Source organism: Astyanax mexicanus, chromosome 16 (assembly GCF_023375975.1).
Source record: "Astyanax mexicanus isolate ESR-SI-001 chromosome 16, AstMex3_surface, whole genome shotgun sequence".
Taxonomy (NCBI): Eukaryota; Metazoa; Chordata; class Actinopteri; order Characiformes; family Acestrorhamphidae; genus Astyanax; species Astyanax mexicanus.
Genome location: NC_064423.1, coordinates 23335125 through 23356632, shown reverse-complemented (window position 1 = coordinate 23356632; position 21508 = coordinate 23335125). Strand labels below are relative to the sequence as shown.

The window sequence follows — 21508 nt, the reverse complement described above, 5'->3', positions numbered from 1 at the left end:
TATTTATGAATTTTACCAGTCAGGTTATAAGGAGCAGTAAAGCCGCTCTGCTGAAGTACAGTGTTATGCAGGAGTTTTAGTTTAGTTCTCCAGTACTGAGGCTGGAGTAGCATTTTCATTAGCCACTAACGTATATTTCCCCGTTCAGAGGTGAGTATTATCGGCCTGTAGCCTGCTGCTAATCCCGGCTAGCCCTGCTGGAGCAGGATTAGCATTACACAAAAGCAAGTATATCGGACTGTAGCCTGCGTGTTTACCGTGTTAAAACAAGCTACGTGGGATGAACTGATAGCTAATATCGCCCTGGCTTATCAGAGCACTCAGGGTTCCTCAGTGTAGCGATGTAGGGCATCGTTTAGCTGATAATACTAATGCTTTAGCCTTAGTGCTGGAGAAATTAGGAATCTAAGCTTAGTGTAAATAAACGGAAGCACTTTACTCACCCAAATAAACAGTTTTCAGGAGAGAAATCTGTGTAAATTAACATCCAGCACTCATTTGACTTTAAAAGAAAGTCTTTTTTTATTACAGTTTTGTTTACTTAGCTTAGCTTTACTTAACTTAGTTAGCTATTCCCCCTACCACCACCCAGAGGTGAGACCTGCTGAATTATAAGTTTCTTATAGTGTCTCTTAAAATGCGCCTTATAATTCGATGCGCCTTACACATGTTTACAGTTGTCTCTTTTGCTCCTGCAGCAGCAGCTCCAGGCCCACCAGCTCTCTCAGCTGCAGGGTCTGGCCCTGCCCATGACCCCTCTGCCTCTAGGGCTGAGTCAGCCAGCCGGTCTGCCCGCCGTCACGTCCAGCTCCGGCCTCTTCTCTCTCTCCAGCATCCTGGCCTCGCAGGCCCAGCTGGCCAAGGAGGACAAGAGCGCACGGGACGCCTCGGACAGCCACCGCGAGGAGGACGGAGACAAATCCGACTAAAGCATCAATCCTCTATCCCTCTGTCCCCTCATCCTCCAGCGCTTACTGTACAGTGGAGGCTGTCTGTCCTTCTGTCTTTCTTTTTCTTTCTTTCTTTCTTTCCTTTCTTTCTTCTTTTTTTTCTTCCTTTCTTTCCTTTTCTTTCTTTCGTTCTTCAGCCCTCTTATCTTGCTCCTCATTGCTATAAATGGCGGTTGTGTTTTTGACCCAGTATCATTTGTTCCACATCATTCCATTAGCTTTATATTCATCAGGCCACCTTTTTCGAAGTATGCAAACGTTTTTTTTTTTCTTTCTTTTTTTTTCTATTTTATTATTATTATATATATTTTGGTTATTTTGCAGCAGTCATTACAGTCTGAGTGTATGTATATATATCTATATGTATAATATATTCCACATTCTGCCTCATTTCAGCATGGCCAGCCTGCTCCACTGAGGCACCGTCAGTGTTTCTTTGAGCTTAGTGTTTTTTTGAGCATTTCCCCTCCTTTCCTTCTGCTAAAGCGACTCCCCTTCAGCTCCTTCTTCCACTTAACAACGTTTAAAGGAGCAATAAGCTGAAATGAATCACATCACCGGTAATTAATGACAGTAGAGAGGGGATATATGAAGTCTCCTCTCCACAGTGATCTGGCGGGGGTCTAATTCCTCTTCTGTAAGGAACAGTTGAACAGGAATTGAGGAAAAGGCTTATTGGTCCTTTAAATGTTCTGTTGTGCTTTAAAGGAATGCTCCAATATTTTCCAATTTTATCTCTATGGGCTGCATCTGTATTGTACCATTGATTACCACAGACAATTGTGGCATGTTCCTGTAAAGTGAGTTACATCTGAAGTGCAAAATACAGACAAAACACTACTTTTATTAGATATATACATGTATATATTTATATAAAAAAATCCACTGATAGAAAAAGCACATATAGAACCCCCATTGGCTGTAACCTAAATTGATCATTTCTTTCTCAAAAGCACTTCAGTATGTAGAGGTGAACTGTTTTATTGACTAACTAGTGATAAAATGTGAATTTGGACTATTTCAGCTGGCAGAACTTTTTTATTAGGAGCTATAGATTGGTGGGTGCAATGTTTTGAGAAAAAAAAAGGTTAATATTTTGGTAAATCCAATTGGTCTTTAAAAATCAATGTTTTACCGTGATAACAGGCGAACAGTCTATTCCTGTTAGAGGCAGCATTTTATTTTTGTTCCAAGTTATATTAAGTTATGCAAACAAGTTATTAACTGAACGAAAATTAATTTTACTAGTTTCCACTACATTTTGTTCCTTGCAACATTTCTTTCCTATTTGGAAAAGTGTTACGTAAAATATGGGACCAGAGTTAATATTTCATACAGAACAGGCATACATTTAATTTTCTTAACATTTTTAATGGATTTTTTTTATGTAACTTGTCCCATGTATATGTAAACATAAATATCATAATTTTCAAATGCTTAGAAAGCAGTTCAGTTTGCTTTTTTTTCATTTTCGTTTCTTATTACAGGCAGACGCTTGTAAAAACTCCACCCTTTATGCTGATAATGAATTACAACAAATTGTTCCCTCTGGAATATTCATCACATTTTTAAAAGAATGATACAGATTTGCAGCTTCATTTACAGGTACCTTTGACTAGAGAATACCTAATTGAATTCAGCAACTAGTATTTTCAATCCACATGTTTTTATTATTGTTTTCATCTATATTTCTAAGTTCATATGATCCCTTGATAAGACTTGTGTCTTTGGTGACTGATTGTACGCTACACACTCTTTAAGGAGATCAGGTTGGATTCTCTTTGGAACATTCCTTTAAATCGGTATATGAGCATAATGCCAGACTGAGGGATTTTAGATTGCTAATAGTGAAGAACTAACTAACCTGAACAGAGATTAAAATCGGTCTGATCCCTCTTTATATACAGGTACATGTTTACTTGTTTTCTAATGCTTGTATGGATTATGAAAAAGTGTTGGTCTCTCTCGCTGTCGTAGACAGAGAGCGTTTAGTTAGCGCTGCTAAGATGCTAGCCAAACAGCTCGTCCTTTCACCAAGTGAAAGGGGGCGCTGTTTAAAATCTGAATCTGTTTTTATGGTATTGAGTATTTACTGTCCATTTGGTAAGAAATGTGTTTGTTGTTTTCCTTAGAGATATGTTGGAAGGAATTATGTTAAGTGGAGAAAAAAAAAAACGTTTTTTTCTGAAACATCAAGCACCTTTTCTAAGCAGCTTTCCCCTGTAGATGGATGTAAGCACTAAAAAGACGTTCAGAATTGTGTGTTGAATGAGGCCCCAGAAACCCCTGTTTTAGTGACAGAATCGTAGAGCACACTTTATTTTCTTTGTTCTTTTACAACAGGCCTGAACTGAATTCTACACTCTTAAACATACATGTGAGGAAAGGATTCCTTGGTGTGATGCCATAGAAGATCCACAATTTATTTGGGTGTGTGGTTCTGACACTGTTTTACTGGACCCCTAGACAGCCCACATTTTTGCTTGATCCCTTTTATGTCATCTTACCAGTCTGGAACCCAAATTGGGAACCAGTTCTTTAGACTTAATCCTCAAACCAATCCTCAGATATCCCCAGATGTTCCTTTTAACATTTAAACAGTGGCCCTCAAACCGGTTCTTATACATAATCAGACATTACACATCTCTTATCTTTAAAAACTTTTAAACTGCTTCTCAGACATGACCAGATGTTCTAGGTTTAAACAGTTGTTCTCAGCCTGATCCTAAAACACAACCAGACAGTCTACATTTTTGCTTTTCTAAAGTTTTGTAAAGTTTAGTAAAACCAGTCCTCAGTCTTCTCTTCAGTTTGAAGGTATTGGAGAAGAAGATTAAAGAACTTACATTTACAGAAAAGCCCTTTAAATTAAACTCAAGCAAAGATTGCTTGTTCAAACATGTTACTTTAGGCAACAGCATGTAGTTCTTCTGTGGCATCACTCAAATTGCCATTTGTTCACCTTTATGTCGAAAGAGTCATTATACAATAAAATGGACTAAAATTCTTGCTTTGAATTATGATACATCTTGTCATAATGCATTGGATAATCTATCATGCAGCAACATTGACCAGAAATATTTACCCTGTTTGATGGAGGTGAATGTCATGAATACTCCTCATCTGAACCTGTAACTGATTGGTCGGGACAGTAAGAATCTGAGATATCTGAAATTAAGTGGTGGAAATCACAATATGCTTGAGGAAGTGATTTCAGTATTTTGCAGCTCTATTTTCTGACAGGGTGTGTTGGGAAAGTGTAGTTAATGCTTTGAGTGGATGTAAAAGTAAAACTATTTCAAGGTCAGCCTTTCATTTTTGTGCCATTTCTGTCCATGCTGAAGTTTAGCTTTTTGACCAACAGGGGGCAGTAAGCTTGCAGTGACTTAGCTCTGTTACAGCCGTGATCTCTCTTTGATTTGGAATCCCTCCCCTTTTCTATTTTAAGCCTTCTCTGATGGTCATTACACAAGCCTGTTTTCCCACAAAATGTCCCCCCTCTCCTGAGCGGAGAAGATTAATGGTGCATCTGAATGAAATGCACATTTGTCCAATCAGCTCTGTGTGAGCTGCTTAGGTAAGAGCAAAAAAAAGCCAGAACGATTTGTGAATTAATCCAATTTGTTTGATGGATAACCTGCAGTCAAATGTTGTTTGCTAATAGATTGTGTTGCACAACTAACCTGAAGTACAGATCACTCCGCTTAAGCGTTTTAAGGGCCGCACTGCAGGAACAGGTATACTCTTGAGGAGCTTAGTTCCAGGACATCACTGTTCTTTTGTTCTTTGAGTTCCCACTGCATCCTGTCTTTTACTGAGAGAAGAACTGTTGATTTGCATTTCTAAATACAGGAATGAATAAAACTGCATTCATGTTGGGCTGTTAAATGTAGTGCAAGTATAATAATTACACTTATGAAAAAGTAAGAGCGGAGCACAACCATGCTATTTTTATGATATTGCTAAAGTACAGGAGTGAATTCTGTGACTGAGCTCGTAACTTGAAATTAAGACCTAATAACAAATTGGGGGGAAAAACACCATTGTTTGGCAATTCAAACAATTGGAAAACGTCTGCTTAGTTGGGAGAACACCCTCTTAACTAGGAATTCCAACTTGGAAAATTGAAACTGTTATCAATTTCAGGCTTACAGTATTGTGTCAAATCAACATGGCTGCCTATATTGTCAAAAACATTAACACACTACTCATACGTCAAAATTTCTTTTTTTTTTTTTTTTTTTTTTAGTTGATTTTTTTTCCCCCCTATTTTCTCCCAATTTATCTGTCCAATTGTCTCACCTATTCAGCTGCTACTCAGCTCCGGCAGCTGATGATGGCAAGCTGCATGACCGGGATTTGAACCAGCAGTCTCCCGATCACAGTGGCAGCGCTTTAGACCGCTGGAACACTCCGTGCCCCAAGTTGAAATTTCTAACAAAACAAAGTTAGTGATTGGCTGTTTAATTGGGAATGGCTACTTGGAAATTTGGAACAGTGTCCATCCATCACTGTTAGTGTCAAGGGGCACAGTTATCAGTAGTAACATGCAGCCCATCTGTTCATATTTCACAAGGAAAACACCTGTTCAGCTGAGATTTCCTACTCCTAAGTTCTCAATTTCAGATTTAGTGCATGTTGTGGAAACCACATGGTTTCTCTCATCAACATTAGTAACACTGTTCATATTTTGGAATTTTCAAAATATGTATTGGATGGTTAGATTTCTATGTGATGAGTCAGCATTAGCAACACACTGTACATCTGTTTATATTCTGGATGTTTTTTTGTTTTTTTTTACTAGTAAAAGTCAAAGAAAACACCCTTTCAACTGGGAATTCCAATTTGAAAAGTTGAAATAGTGTTTTTAACACCCTGTTATCAGGAATCTCTGACGCAGGTTAAATTATGTGCACGATTGCTCATATCAAAAAAGCGTAACTCCAACAAGGAAAAGTGTGAAAACCGCTGCATAACTGTGAATTCTTTTTTCATGGAAAGTTGTGAAAGTGTCAACAGTTTAACATACTCTTTAAGAACACCCCACTTACAAACCCAGTCATTTAAACCCAGTCATTTAAACTAGGCCTCCTTCTGTTCTCACTTTGTGGCTCAGACGCACCAAAATAAAAATGCCATCATTCCAAATTCAAAATCAGATCTGTCTTGGATTTGCTGTTTTAAAATTCCTGAGTGGTATGGGATTTAAATAAGCTAAACCAATAATTCTAGAGTATTAGTTACTCTGTGTTAGGTTGTGCCCCGCTCTACACATATTCATATTCTGTCTGTATATGGAAACTCCTTCTCTCTCTGTTTGTCACTGTGCAAAATGGCAGTAACAATGTGTCTTCTTTTCTTCTTAGTTTTTTTGTTTGTTTGTTTGTTTAAAAAGCTTAATAATTTCAGGTGCACCTTGTGCATATGTGCTTGTGGCATTTACCTTATTGTATTCATCAGTTCTGCTGTGTTTTATATATATACGTACAGTGTACACACATACAGTGTATATATAAATTCCTTCAGTTGGTTTTGTTGCGATCATGTGGGTGCTTTAGATCTGTCTCTAAATGTCTGTATATAAGCGGTGATTTTTGGATTTGCCGTAGATTTACAGTTTCCATTGATCCTATTAAACATTTGCCTGTGATTTTGCACACAACATATTTGGGCATGGGCTGTTCCTTAAAGGGACGGTGCACAATTTATCGACTTTATCAGCTTGATCTCGTGCGGCATGATCCAGTGCATTTATTATTATGGCAACACTGCATCATCAAAACATGCCCTGATATTCTGCTTTGTAGTTTTTACGTGAAGAATTATGTCTTCTTGAGATGTTCTGGTGGATTTCATCGGCAAATACACTATATGGACAAAAGTATTGGAACACCTACTGCTTAATATCCTTTTATGTGCTTTTTTTTGGAGTAACTGTCTCAAAAGAATTGGATGGAGCACCATTAAGCCAGACCAACAGGTCCACAATTCCACATCTTTAACTGGACTACAGGGAATAGGGATTAAGCTTTTTATGTATCAGCATTCATTAGAAGAGGTGTCTGCAAACATTTGGCCATATAGTGTGTCTGAATGATAGTGGTTCTACCGCAAGAACTGAACTGTATCATCCACAGCGCTACTGTTGAACTGAATGAGTGTGGTGTGCTACTTGCGCTTTGTCTGCAATGCAGTTGTTTTCTTTTCTAAAATGCCTGCTATTAGTGTGTGTGTGTGTTTATATGAATATTTGTTACCTAATACAGAGAACTTAGAACTCAAACTATGAGATTCAGATCCAGACCATTGAAATGTATTACTCTTATGGAGGCAGTCGGTTACAGTAGATGATGTACAGTATGTGTGTACCGCTCTACAAAAAGCGAAAGCAAGCTTCTTGTCAGTGGATGCATCTGTGTTTTGAGAGTTTGGACTTTGCTAACAGTTGATCTGTCCGTGCTCTGCCTGCTGATGTGTTCTTTTATAGCAGCTGCTGGGAGAAAGTTGGACAAGCTTTATGAAACATGAAGAAAAACAACATTCAACCTACTGAGAAAGTGCCCAAAATATGCCATAGCTATGCTTATGCTTTGGAATGTGCGAAACTGTGAGTCTGTAGAGGATGTGACGTGCACCAATCAGCCACAACATTAAAACCACCTTGCCCGATCAGCCATGTTGAGGTATGATATTGCTTCATAGTACCTGTAAAGGTATCCTGTTGTATCTGAATCCAAGAATAATGTTGGCAACACAAACGCATTCTGTAAGTTAAGTCCTGTTTTGAGGTTATGAGGTGGAACTCCAATGGTTTCTCTCCACTGCAGGGCCAAATGTTTAAACGCTAAAGCCCTATGCGGATGGGATTATTTTCTCAGGGGGACATCTGTGAAAAATATTTCACACTTCTACTCAGTGATAAAACTCTTGCATCAGGACTGCAATTGAAAAAAACAGGAGGACCTGTTAGTTTTTTTCTAGCTTTTTAAAATTTTTTTATTTTTATTGGCTTTCTCGGTCACGACATCACGTTCAGTAGCTCCTCCATTTCCACTCGTTGTGGATGTAGATCTCCGTGGAAACATGCGCCCAAAGTGTAATCATGGTGAGTGGCAGTGAACAAATAGTTATTTTATCAAAAGAGAAAATTACCCCAGGACCACCTGAGAAACTAGTCTTGTCTGGATATGGCTTAAGGGTGCATGGTACCCTTAAATGGAAATGTGGACCAAAAATGGAGATGTGAATCAAACTGGTTATTATGGATTTTTATTTTATTTTTTTTTATCTTTGCTACATGTAATGTCAGCCACTTTATATATATATATATATATATATATATATATATATATATATATATATATATATATATATATATATATATATATATATATATATATATACAGTATTTTATATATATGTAGCAACATAACCCAATATTTTAGGTGTTCATCCCTGGGGCATCTTTGGCCCAATCCTATTTCTCTTTTGTGCCCCTTGTGTTTGAGTGAAAGATTTCCCCTTGGAACCGAGTTACATGGGGAAGGGTTGAAATCTTCCCTTTAAGGATTGGTACAAACCCTTTAAAGCACCCAATACAGATATATAACAGCTAACAGTGGAGCGCTAAAGTTCAGCAACCAAGCTGCTGATTAACTAATCAACTTTAGGACATTGTATGTCTTCAAAAATAGGACTGGTGATACAGCAAATAATTATTATTATTGTCCGTACCTTAATTCCTCTGTGATGGGGAGCTGAAATTAGCTTTTATTTTATTTAATTTTTCAGTTCCACCTTAAATGCTGCAGTTAGCTAGCTAGATAGTTAGCTAGATAGTTACTGAGACAAGCTATAGCAATTTTTATGCTTATTGTTTTTTTTGCTCGCTTGTGCCGCCATTTTGCCAGTGATTCTCATAATCCCAGTTTAAAGGACCTTGTAGCCATAACACTTTCCCCTACACCTCAAGCATAACAAGAATTGGCACATCCTACACTAGGTGTGAACATGCAAAACAGAGGGCTACATGATTGGGCCAAGGGGTGAAATGGAATTGGGCCTTAGTTGTCCAAACCCAAACCAGTTGTGGTTTTTCAGATTTTATTCTTACCAAGTTGTTAAATCCGGACTAAGTTCTTGCAGCAAACTGAAGCCTTTTCTTTTTTGTGTGTGTAAAGCTGCACAGACTACACTCCTCGAATGCAGGCTACGCCTTTTTTCTGTATTGAAGTTATATAAAAAACCCAGATCTTTTTTAGCTCAAAGGTGGCGCAAATGTGGACCCAATCAGTGGATCTCTACATCATTAAGCAATCCCACCAAAATGCTTTTTGTCCCCAGGTATGGTTTGCTAACCATGCTGAGAAAACCAGGCTCCACACGGATTGTGAGCATGTCGTGCCAAACCGTGTCCATGTGGAAAAGCTGCCGGAACGGTTATCCTCCAAGCTCAGACCCACTCAGAACCGTTCAGCCCTGCAGTGGAAATGAGGCCAGTAAGTCTTCAGTGCTCATGACCTTGTCATCAGATCACTGCTTGTCCTTCCTCGCTGGACGTTTTGGTGGGTACTGAGCACTACAGTCTGGGAACCCTTCACAAGACCTGCCTGATGTTTTGGAGATGCATTGTCCCTGTCGTCTACAGTCATCACAATTTGGCCCTTACATTTTTATGGTTTATCTATAACAAAAAAAATAGAAAATGACTGTTTAGTTGCACCAGTGTTTTTGTTTGTTGTATTTTACGTAAGTGGTTTTATTGTTATGGCTGATTGGTATATTTTCACAGAATGAACATGATTCTGATCAGGCATGGCCAATCTCAGTCTTTATATACAATAGACGTTATATACAGGCAAGTGTTGAACTGTGATTGATTTCTGATTGTAGACTGTTGTTCATACAGTTTGTAGACTCTGGTTGCAGTGGAGCTGTAGTAGTCTTTAATGGGAACGTCTGTACTAAATTCTGCTGAACTGGACCATTTAATTAATCAATGTTAGGCCAATATTATAAGGTTAATGTGATTTTTTTTTTTTATGAGGTTGAATAAGACTTTTGTCAGCATTTTGTAAAACTTGTCCAATCCAGCAACAGTTTGCCAGTGAAGAACACATGCATGACCAAAGCATGGATGGATCAGGTGATTGCATTTATGAAGAGGTTAAAATGCCCTCCTAAACCCCGCCCCTTCTCAGCCTCCCCTTTCCAAATCATCGCTTGCCCTTTGCTTGGTCATTTGCATAAAGCATTGTAAGCATTTTGAGCTTTGTAAAGGTCATTTTTTAAGAACTTTTATTTTCTGTATATTGTACAACCTGAAGTGCAAAAATAACTGTTATACAATAGCTTAAAGATGAAATATTAACACAAAAAAAGAACATTTTACTCTAGATAAATGGATATTTCTGCAGTAAGGAAATGCTTCTGGTGCCTTACAAATAAAATCAATCAGAACAGTGGAGAAAACAAGACGCTGATGTTTTCTTTGTGTCAGGATGAGTGAATGAGTGCGAGTGACATTTTTCTTAAAAAAAACCTATTAAAATCCGTTAAAACCAAATATACAGTTCTGCTAAATAGTATTTGCCCCAAATACATTTAAATATCAGACGAAGATAACCTGAATAAATATAAAGATCAGTTTTTAAACGACTATTTCATTTATTAAGGGAATAACAATTATTCAAACAAACCTGGTCCTACTTGAAAAAAAGTATTTTCTCCTAAAATTTTAATAACTTGGCAGCAACAACTGTAATCAAGCTTTACCGATTACTGGCAATGAGCCTTTCACAGTGCTGTGGAGAAATCTGGCCTTCTTTACAGAATTATTTTAATTCAGCCACATTAAAGGGTTTTGAGCATGAGTGGCATGTTGAAGGTCATGCAACAGCATCTCAATCTGTCTTTGACTTCAGTTTATTATTTTTTTTCTCAAGGGAACTTGCTTTTTTGCATTGGTTCATTGTCCTGCTGCAAAACCCAAGTACGCCTGAGCTTACAATCAATGAATTGATGGGTGGAAAACAGCTTCTTGTATACTCAGGGTATATTTGTCTGATATTAAAGTTTGTTTCAGAACCTGGAAAATCTGAGTATGAAGGGGGAAAGCAAAAACAAAATTAATCTGTAAGGGAGCAAATACTTTTTCATGGAACTGTATGTGGGCCTGCGTAAATTTCTCACATGTAAATTACATATTAAGTTTGAATTAGTTGCTGAATAGTAAGTGTATCAAGAGCGGAGTTCTCTGGTTTCCTTACTCCAGGTCAAGGTTCCTGAGTCCTTTTCCTGGCAAACGCTTTTGGCTTCCCAGCACACCTGATTTATGATCATTAATTAAAGCTTCAGGACTGTAGGAAACTGTTCTGAAGTTACGTCCACATTACCAAACTGAAATGATTCAAATCCAATTCTTTCTTTTTTTTTTTTCTTTTTTTTTTTTTTGCATTTCATAGATCAAATTTTGTGGATGTGTCCAATCCGATCTGAGCCAAAAAATTAGAATTGATTATTGAGGTGTGTGATGTGAAACACCTACTCCTCTGAAATTGGAATTGGACTGGAATTGCCCACACCTGGTTTAAAGCACTGAGTAAAGCATAGCGAATTTGATGTTCCATATCAGAGTTGGATTGGAACGAGGCCTGGTAGTGGGTGCCAGATAGATTGGGCATTCCTTTTCCAATGCTTTGTGGGCATTTAATATTCCTCGATTCATAGTGTTGCATGTGTAACAGGAATATATCTTATAGGGGTTTACCACCCATAGTGGACAGCACAGTGAGTGGTAATGATTGTGACCGGCTAGAGAAAAGTGAAATCACACACTTAAATTGTATAATGGCATGAGGCCGCGCAACAATTTAATCCTGCAGCACTCCTTATCTTCCATGGGACATGGCAAAAGTCATTGGACACAATACTAGTTCATCTCCAGTGTCTTTTTACATGTCTGTGATTGACTCCAGTTTCTTATTTTGAGGTAACATAATGTTACATAATGTTGCTTTGAAATGCATTAAGAACTGTCACTTTATCTGATAAACTCTTATCATTTAAACATGAGTCTTTATGAAACCAAAAATAGTATCACCAGTCCACCTTCTCTAAAAACACCTTCAGTACACACACACACACACACACAAGCGCCCTCCATTCTGGTGTTTGTGCTTTGGGTCTTGACTGGCAGTCTGCTCATGTATTTGTGTGAGTGTGTGCTAGTAACCACCTCTCTCTCTCTCTCTCTCTCTTCCTCTTCCTCTTTCACACACTCTCTCTCTCTTTCACTGTCACACTCACACACACACACATACTTTCTCTCTCTGAGGATTTCTCTGGATCTGAGCTTTAAAAAAAATGAAAGTGGCCTATTTTATGTGTCTGGATGCCATCTCCAGCACGACACCAGCCGTGGTGCTTTTTAATTTATGTGTTTTATTTTAACCTCTACAGCTCAGTGTGTGTGTGCGTGTGTGTGTGTGTGTGAGAGAGAGAGCGAGAGAGAGTGTGTGTGAGTGTGCATAAGGGAGCAAAACAAGCAAAGAAGCAAGAAGGACAAGAAAGAAGAGAGCATCTGATTAGGCATGATTGATTCATTCATTCTTTCTGCTCTTGCTCACCTCTCTTGCTCTCTCTCTCGCTCTCCCTCTCCATCTCTCTCTCGCTGCGTTATGGCTTGATTATGGAGACGTTTTTTTGTGGAAGAGGCAATACATGCTGTGCTGGTTTATTCATGTCCCAGGGAGCGTGGGCTGTCAATCTCTCTCTCTCTTTCTCTCTCTCTCTCTTTTTCCATCCCTCTCCTGCTCATGCTCTCTCTCTACATCTCTCTTCATCTCTCTCCGTCTCTCTCTCTCTGTCTCTCTCTCTCTCTCATCCCTCTCCTGCTCTTGCTCTCCCTCTCTCTACATCTCTCTCCATCCCTCTCCTCCTGTCATTCCGTCACTGTCTAGCTCTGTCAGTCTCTGTCTTTTGTTCTGTCTCTTCAGGTTATGGCACTCATCTTCTTTCTTATTCTGTTTCTTTTTTCTTCTTCCTACTTTTCTTCTCTCAGCAGTAGCCTCTCCACTTATCTTCATCTTCATTTCTTTCTATTCTCTCTCTCTCTCTCTCTCTCTCTCTCTCTCTCTCTCTCCTCACACACTGGGATTATCCCTGGATGACTGTTTCTATCTCTCTGTCTCTGTCTGTATGTGTGGTATGTGTGTCACATGTTGATCGCCAGTACACACACACACACAGGCTGTCCTCTGCAGGGATGATGTGTGTTGACACTGTGTGCTGAGTGTCTTGCAGATGCTCCCAGAGATGGTCCGAGGGTGAAGAACTGTCTGAGTCTGCTTTTTAACCCCCCCCACCCTACAGACACACACACACACACACACACACAGCCTCTCTCCATCTGTTTATTCCTCCCTCGCACTCTCTTCTCTCTCTCCTCTTTCATGCGTATGGAAATTCCGGCCAAGTCTGCAGTGGTTGGATTTTGGAGCATCTGTCTCTGAAAAAGAAAAAAAAAAAGCTGAAAAATGAGTACATTTTTAGTCATTACACTGTTACTCATTCACAATAACGCAAAATCATAAGAGCATAGAAAAGTATATGGTGAAAGAGCTGCTCTGGAATAAGGGCTGTTTGATTTATTGTATTTTTATTGTTATCACGGTATTTTCATGATGAACAGGTCAACAGAGCTGAGATTACATTGGAAGTAACAGCAAACTCAAAATGCATTACCTGCGTGCAGCAACAGAGGGCGTGCTTTACACTGCGGCCTAGAGAAAAATAGCTGCTCGATGCTAAGATTTGTCTGCATTTATTTGTGAGTGTGATGACTGCTCTATGCTAACATGTATCTATATCTGTGAGAGTAATATATGCTCTATATATCTCTTAAAAAAGTAGCTGCTCTATGCTAAGATTTGTCTGCATCTGTTTGTGAGTGTAATGGCTGTTATATGCTAAGATGTATCTATATCTGTGAGATTGTTTTGTAATTGTAGGGACTGCTCTATGCTAAGATTTATCTGCATCATTTTGTAATTGTAGGGACTGCTCTATGCTAAGATTTGTCTGCATCTCTTTGTAAGTGGGTTGTGGCTGCTCTATGCTAAGATTTATCTGCATCTTTTTGTAATTGTAGGGACTGCTCTATGCTAAGATTTATCTGCATCTTTTTGTAATTGTAGGGACTGCTCTATGCTAAGGTTTGTCTGCATCTCTTTGTAAGTGGGTTGTGGCTGCTCTATGCTAAGATTTATCTGCATCTTTTTGTAATTGTAGCAACTGTTCTTTGCTAAGTTTTTTTCTGCATCTTTGTAAGTGTGTGGTTGCTGCTCTATGCTGCACTACAATGTTTTGCATTTTTTGTTATTGTAGTGATTGCTCTATACAAAGATTTTTCCGTATCTGTTTGTGAGTAATGCATGCTCAATGCAAATATTTCTATATGTCTGTTTGTAATAGTGATTGCTCTATGGTAAGACTGCTCTGTTTGTGAGGGGAATGACTGTTTTTATGCTAGTATTTGTCTGCATCAGTGTGGTAAGTGGGTGGCTGCTCTATGCAAAAGTTTCTCTATATCTCTTTGTGAAAATAATGGCTTAGCCATGCTAAGATTTCTCTTAATCTGAAAGAGCGGTGTTGTTGGCTACTTTATGTTTATTTCTAATTGTGGAGAATAATAGCTGGTAATGTTGCTCTATATCTGCTTTACATATTTGACTGAATATTTTCACTTAAGAGTAACTTACAGGGTAACTCTCATGGCTATGCCATGCTAGTGTCACTCCATATTGAAATGTATAGTCTGTTTTGTCTTAACTCAAAGCTGCTCTGTAGCTTTTAGTGTCCCTTCAATAACTGTTGTTTGCAAGCTCCATAGCTGCTGTATGCTTATACCTTTTTTATAATATCCTATACACTATGAAACATATAGTAATAGCTGCTCTATGCTCTAGCATTGCTTTATACTGGTATCAGCTCTGTTCTGACTGTTTAACCTCAGTATCCTGTGCTCTAGGTCCGCTCTATATCTAATTGACTTTGCTACAGTCAGACTACAGCTACACTGTTGTCTGCTGTGTTTCTAGCCTGCATGCTGTATGTTACATCAACTGCAACACTTAATCTATAGAGTATTTGTATAGAGTGTGTGTGTGTGTGTGTGTGGTGATGATTTCATGATAGAGAAATTTAACTTCTACTACCAATACCCAGTACAGTAGCACAGTGCATGGTGCCAGTGTGTGTAATACCCCGTGGTAAGTACTCCCATTGCTCCAGTGTTGGCTGGCTGCCAGCTCACTCACTGCAGCGAGCTGATGGTGGATTCTGGGTAAACTGACCCCTGCATTAATTAAAATACTGTAATTAAAATAAATGACAAATGCAAAACAAGACAAATAAATAAAATCATTTAAAATGTCCACTTTGGGGCTTCCACAGAGCTAAAGGAAAACACTTTAAAATGCCATTTTGGGGCTTTTCCCATCCACAGGCTTCCACCCAGCTACAGGTAAAACATTTTAAAATGCCCATTCTGAGGCTTTGCCCATTCACAGGCTTCCACCCAGCTACAGGTAAAATGCTTTAAATTTCTCTTTCCGGGGCTTTGCCCATCCCCAGGCTTCCACCCAGCTACAGGTAAAATGCTTCAAAATTCCCATTCTGGAGCTTTGCCCGTCCACAGCCTTTCACCCAGCTACAGGTGAAACACTTTTAAAATGCCTATACTGAGGCTTTGCCCATCCACAGGCTTCCGCCCAGCTACAGGTTAAAACGCTTTAAAATGCCTATTTTGGGTCTTTGCCCATCCACAGGCTTCCACCCAGCTACAGGTAAAACATTTTAAAATGCCCATTTTGATGCTTTGCCTGTTGACAAGCTTCCACCCAGCTACAGGTAAAATGCTTTAAAATTCTCTTTCCGGGGCTTTGCCCATCCACAGGCTTCCACCCAGCTACAGGTAAAATGCTTCAAAATTCCCATTCTGGAGCTTTTCCCGTCCACAGGCTTTCACACAGCTACAGGTTAAAACACATTAAAATGCCCATTCTGGAGCTCTGCCCATCCACAGGCTTTCACCCAGCTACAGGTTAAAACACTTAAAAAATCCCATTCTGGGGCTTTGCCCGTCCATAGGCTTCCACTAAGCTACAGGCAAAATGCTTTAAAATGCCCATTCTTGGGCTTTGCCCGTCCACAGGCTTCCACTCAGCTACAAGTAAAATGCTTTAAAAAGCCCATTCTGGGGCTTTGCCCATCCACAGGCTTCCACCCAGCTACAGGTAAAACGCTTAAAAATGCCCATTCAGGGGCTTTGCCCATCCACAGGCTTCCACCCAGCTACAGGCAAAATGCTTTAAAATGCCCATTCTGGAGCTTTGCCTGTCCACAGGCTTCCATCCAGCTACAGGTAAAATGCTTTAAAATGCCCATTCTGGAGCTTTGCCCGTCCACAGGCTTCCACCCAGCTACGGATAAAACATTTTAAAATGCCCATTGTGGGGCTTTGCCCGTCCACAGGCTTCCACCCAGCTACAGGTAAAACACTTTAAAATGCCCGTTTCTGGAGCTTTGCCCGTCCACAGGCTTCCACCCAGCTACAGGCAAAACACTTTAAAATGCCCATTCTGGAGCTTTGCCCATCCACAGGCTTCCACCCAGCTACAGCTTAAAACACTTTAAAATGCCCATTCTGGAGCTTTTTGCCCGTCCACAGTCTTCCACCCAGCTACAGGTTAAAACACTTTAAAATGCCCATTCTGGAGCTCTTTGCCCATCCACAGGCTTCCACCCAGCTACAGCTTAAAACACTTTAAAATGCCCATTCTGGAGCTTTTTGCCCGTCCACAGTCTTCCACCCAGCTACAGGTTAAAACACTTTAAAATGCCCATTCTGGAGCTCTTTGCCCATCCACAGGCTTCCACCCAGCTACAGGTAAAACACTTAAAAATGTCCATTCTAAAGCTTTGCCTGTCCACAGGCTTCCACCCAGCTACAGGTAAAACACTTTAAAATGCCTATACTGAGGCTTTGCCCATCCACAGGCTTCCACCCAGCTACAGGTTAAAACGCTTTAAAATGCCTATTTTGGGTCTTTGCCCATCCACAGGCTTCCACCCAGCTACAGGTTAAAACACTTTAAAATGCCTATTTTGGGTCTTTGCTCATCCACAGGCTTCCACCCAGCTACAGGTAAAACATTTTAAAATGCCCATTCTGAGGCTTTGCCCATTCACAGGCTTCCACCCAGCTACAGGTAAAATGCTTTAAATTTCTCTTTCCGGGGCTTTGCCCGTCCACAGCCTTTCACCCAGCTACAGGTGAAACACTTTTAAAATGCCTATACTGAGGCTTTGCCCATCCACAGGCTTCCGCCCAGCTACAGGTTAAAACGCTTTAAAATGCCTATTTTGGGTCTTTGCCCATCCACAGGCTTCCACCCAGCTACAGGTAAAACATTTTAAAATGCCCATTTTGATGCTTTGCCTGTTGACAAGCTTCCACCCAGCTACAGGTAAAATGCTTTAAAATTCTCTTTCCGGGGCTTTGCCCATCCACAGGCTTCCACCCAGCTACAGGTAAAATGCTTCAAAATTCCCATTCTGGAGCTTTGCCCGTCCACAGGCTTTCACACAGCTACAGGTTAAAACACATTAAAATGCCCATTCTGGAGCTCTGCCCATCCACAGGCTTTCACCCAGCTACAGGTTAAAACACTTAAAAAATCCCATTCTGGGGCTTTGCCCGTCCATAGGCTTCCACTAAGCTACAGGCAAAATGCTTTAAAATGCCCATTCTTGGGCTTTGCCCGTCCACAGGCTTCCACTCAGCTACAAGTAAAATGCTTTAAAAAGCCCATTCTGGGGCTTTGCCCATCCACAGGCTTCCACCCAGCTACAGGTAAAACGCTTTAAAATGCCCATTCAGGGGCTTTGCCCATCCACAGGCTTCCACCCAGCTACAGGCAAAATGCTTTAAAATGCCCATTCTGGAGCTTTGCCTGTCCACAGGCTTCCATCCAGCTACAGGTAAAATGCTTTAAAATGCCCATTCTGGAGCTTTGCCCGTCCACAGGCTTCCACCCAGCTACGGATAAAACATTTTAAAATGCCCATTGTGGGGCTTTGCCCGTCCACAGGCTTCCACCCAGCTACAGGTAAAACACTTTAAAATGCCCATTCTGGAGCTTTGCCCATCCACAGGCTTCCACCCAGCTACAGCTTAAAACACTTTAAAATGCCCCTTCTGGAGCTTTTTGCCCGTCCACAGTCTTCCACCCAGCTACAGGTTAAAACACTTTAAAATGCCCATTCTGGAGCTCTTTGCCCATCCACAGGCTTCCACCCAGCTACAGCTTAAAACACTTTAAAATGCCCATTCTGGAGCTTTTTGCCCGTCCACAGTCTTCCACCCAGCTACAGGTAAAACACTTAAAAATGCCCATTCTAAAGCTTTGCCTGTCCACAGGCTTCCACCCAGATACAGGTAAAACACTTTAAAATGCCTATACTGAGGCTTTGCCCATCCACAGGCTTCCACCCAGCTACAGGTTAAAACGCTTTAAAATGCCTATTTTGGGTCTTTGCCCATCCACAGGCTTCCACCCAGCTACTGGTTAAAACACTTTAAAATGCCCATTCTGGGTCTTTGCCCGTCCACAGGCTTCCGCCCAGCTACTGGTTAAAACACTTTAAAATGCCCATTCTGGGTCTTTGCCCGTCCACAGGCTTCCGCCCAGCTACAGGTTAAACCACTTTAAAATGCCCATTCTGGGTCTTTGCCCATCCACAGACTTCCACCCAGCTACAGGTAAAATGCTTTAAAATGCCCATTCTTGGGCTTTGCCCATCCACAGGCTTTCACCCATCTACAGGTAAAACACTTTAAAATGCAAATATGGGGGCTTTGCCCATCCACAGGCTTCCACCCATCTGCAGGTAAAACACTTTAAAATGCCCATTTGGGGGCTTTGCCCGTCCACAGGCTTCCACCCAGCTACAGGTAAAATGCTTCAAAATGCCCATTCTGGAGCTTTGCCCGTCCACAGGCTTGTGGCTATGTGTAAAACACTTTAAAATGCAGTAAAATCATTTAAAGTGCCCTTTGTGGGGCTTCCGCCCATCCACAGGCTTCCACCCAGCTACAGATTAAAATACTTTAAAATTCTCTTTCTGGGGCTCTGTCCATCCACAGGCTTCCATCCAGCTACAAGTTAAAATACTTTAAAATGCCCTTTTGGGGCTTTGCCCATTCACAGGCTTCAGCCCAGCCACAGGCTCGGCTGCAGTTTAGCAGCTGGATACTATTGAAAGTACTTTTAGTTAAATGGCACTGGTCCAAAAACACTTTTTAGATCCTGATTGATTTTTGATAGTCTGAACAGCCATTGTGAATTTAACTGATCAAATCCAAATCACATTTGTAAGTGGTTTTCATCTCAGTGTGGATGCTCTGAACCCTCAAGTTGGATTTCAGTTTGTCCTTTGCTTCACTCACTATGTGCCAAACTATGATCACGTGAAATCAATAGTGATGGAAGTGCGGGGGTCCAACAGAGAGCCCAAGGTAAGTTACTGACCCTGAATAGATCAACCCATGCAGAAACATCTGAGATGTCCGGATAAGCAAAGCTGCTCTAATCACTTGCAAATAACAGTGCAGACAATCATCTCACACAGTTCCATTGTTATCCTGATTAAAAACAGATGCAAAAGTAGAAGTTTTAGTTTTAAGTTGTTTATCATCATTTGCTTGTGTTGGACTGTTAAAAGCACTGAAACTTTCACTCATACATCATGCATCACCACTTGCAGGAAGGAGGTGCTGAAGCTGGACTGGTAGTGCCTGGGTCACAGATCAGACCAGTGGATCAGAAGTACTCTCACATTTAGTCCCAGAAGCAGCCGAATCTTCACCCGAGTCTCTGGACGTCATTAGAACAAACAGTAAAGTGATCTGAGAGGAGCCGCAGTGACCCAGATGACCAGCGAGCGTTCTCCCAGCGGCCCCGGTCCTGCTGTGTTTACTGAGGAGAAGCCGAGCTGCTGCTGGAGAGCGCTTTCATCCCAGCTCTCATTCTTTATTCACCCGTTTACTGCCTCCTCCATGCAGCAGGTCTGTGAAGTAAGAAAGCACCCCAGGCTAGGAGTACAATAGCGCCCTTCTGCCTCCTCCTCTCTCTCCACACTCGCTCACTCTGCCTCCTTCTCTATTCTTCCTCCTCTTTATCTCCTTCTCTTTCTTTCACTGTCCACATCAGCTCCAGCCCGGTCTTTCTGTCCACATCCTTTTCAACTGCCTGTCAACTTTCTCTCACCTTGTCTTTCACTGCCAGTCCCTCAACTTTCTTAAGTCACCTTCACTCTTCTACTTTTTACCTTGGTTCTCCATCCTTCTGTCTGACTGTCTGATTCACTGTCTCTCTCTCGTTTTTGCTCTGACACGTTTGGATTGTACATTTTAATGAAAAGAGGTTCTTTATAGTACTATGTAGAAGTGCATTATTTGGCTTGGGCAGTATGATTAGAATATTGTATTACATACAATACTGAGTACAGTTATTTTTATTCAAATTGTTCTGTACTTTATAAAAGTAACCTGGACTATTTACTAGTGTTGCAGCACTCGAGATCTCACCAGCTCTGCTCTTGCTAGTTTCAGTCAGAACTTTCAGAATAAACTGTTTAAGGCTTCTGTCACTTTTATTCTAATAAGCTGTTGCTGGCCTAAGCATGATTATGCTGAGCATTCACCGCACTATTGCGTTAGCTTGTGCTATATGAAAAAACACAAACAATTTTCTGTTAATATAATTTGTACCTTTAAAAATTGCTTTTTAAAATTTTATTTCTATTTTTTTTTTCTTTTTTTTTCCACAATTCACACAGCCAATTACCCAACCCTCTCATTAGGACTCTCCCTATCACTAGTGATGCCCCAACACCAGGAGGGTGAAAAGAAAACTATCACATGCCTACAGAGGCACACTGCTGCAGCTCAGCTCTTCCTCCTGCCCTGACTATAAACCCATACATCACCCAGTGCCCCTGTAACTGTGATAGAACTACAAAAATCTTTATTTAAAAGTACTTACAATTCCCCCTTCTGCTGACTTACCACGGACAGTAGATACAGATCCTTCTATCAGAGAAAGTTTGCTGGCTAATCCTGTTGTCCACTGTTTGAGATTCTCAACCTAAAGGACTGAAATGGCAGACCTTCAACCAATCTAGTAGGTGGGGCTCTGGTGGGGTGAAGGTTAATATTTCTCCATTTCTGTTATAATGTGTTTATTCAGTGTAATGCTGGAAAAATCTATTGATATACAGTGTTTGTATAAAATTTAAACAATGCTGTCGGCACAAAAGTCACATTGGCACATTTTTTTAAAGGCTGGAAGCCTGAAATGTGAATATGACCTGAATCTGTATTACATACCTGTCAAGTTTTGGACTTAAAAATAAGGGATTTTTTCCGCCGCCCCAACAGCCCAAACGAGGGAAAAAAAAAAAAAAAAAATATATATATATATATATATATATAT

At 40.4% G+C, this 21508-nt stretch overlaps 1 protein-coding gene across 1 annotated transcript in view; it reads left to right on the top strand.

Moving 5' to 3' along the window:
• The window catches only part of tle5 (TLE family member 5, transcriptional modulator), a 54797-nt gene extending 44373 nt beyond the window's left edge, over positions 1-10424 (top strand). The window contains exon 7 of the mRNA XM_049465635.1: positions 699-10424. Within this exon, the coding sequence (XP_049321592.1) occupies positions 699-929 (231 nt within the window). The 3' untranslated portion in view covers positions 930-10424. The remainder of the gene's footprint in view (positions 1-698) is intronic.
• Positions 10425-21508: the final 11084 nt, after the last annotated feature.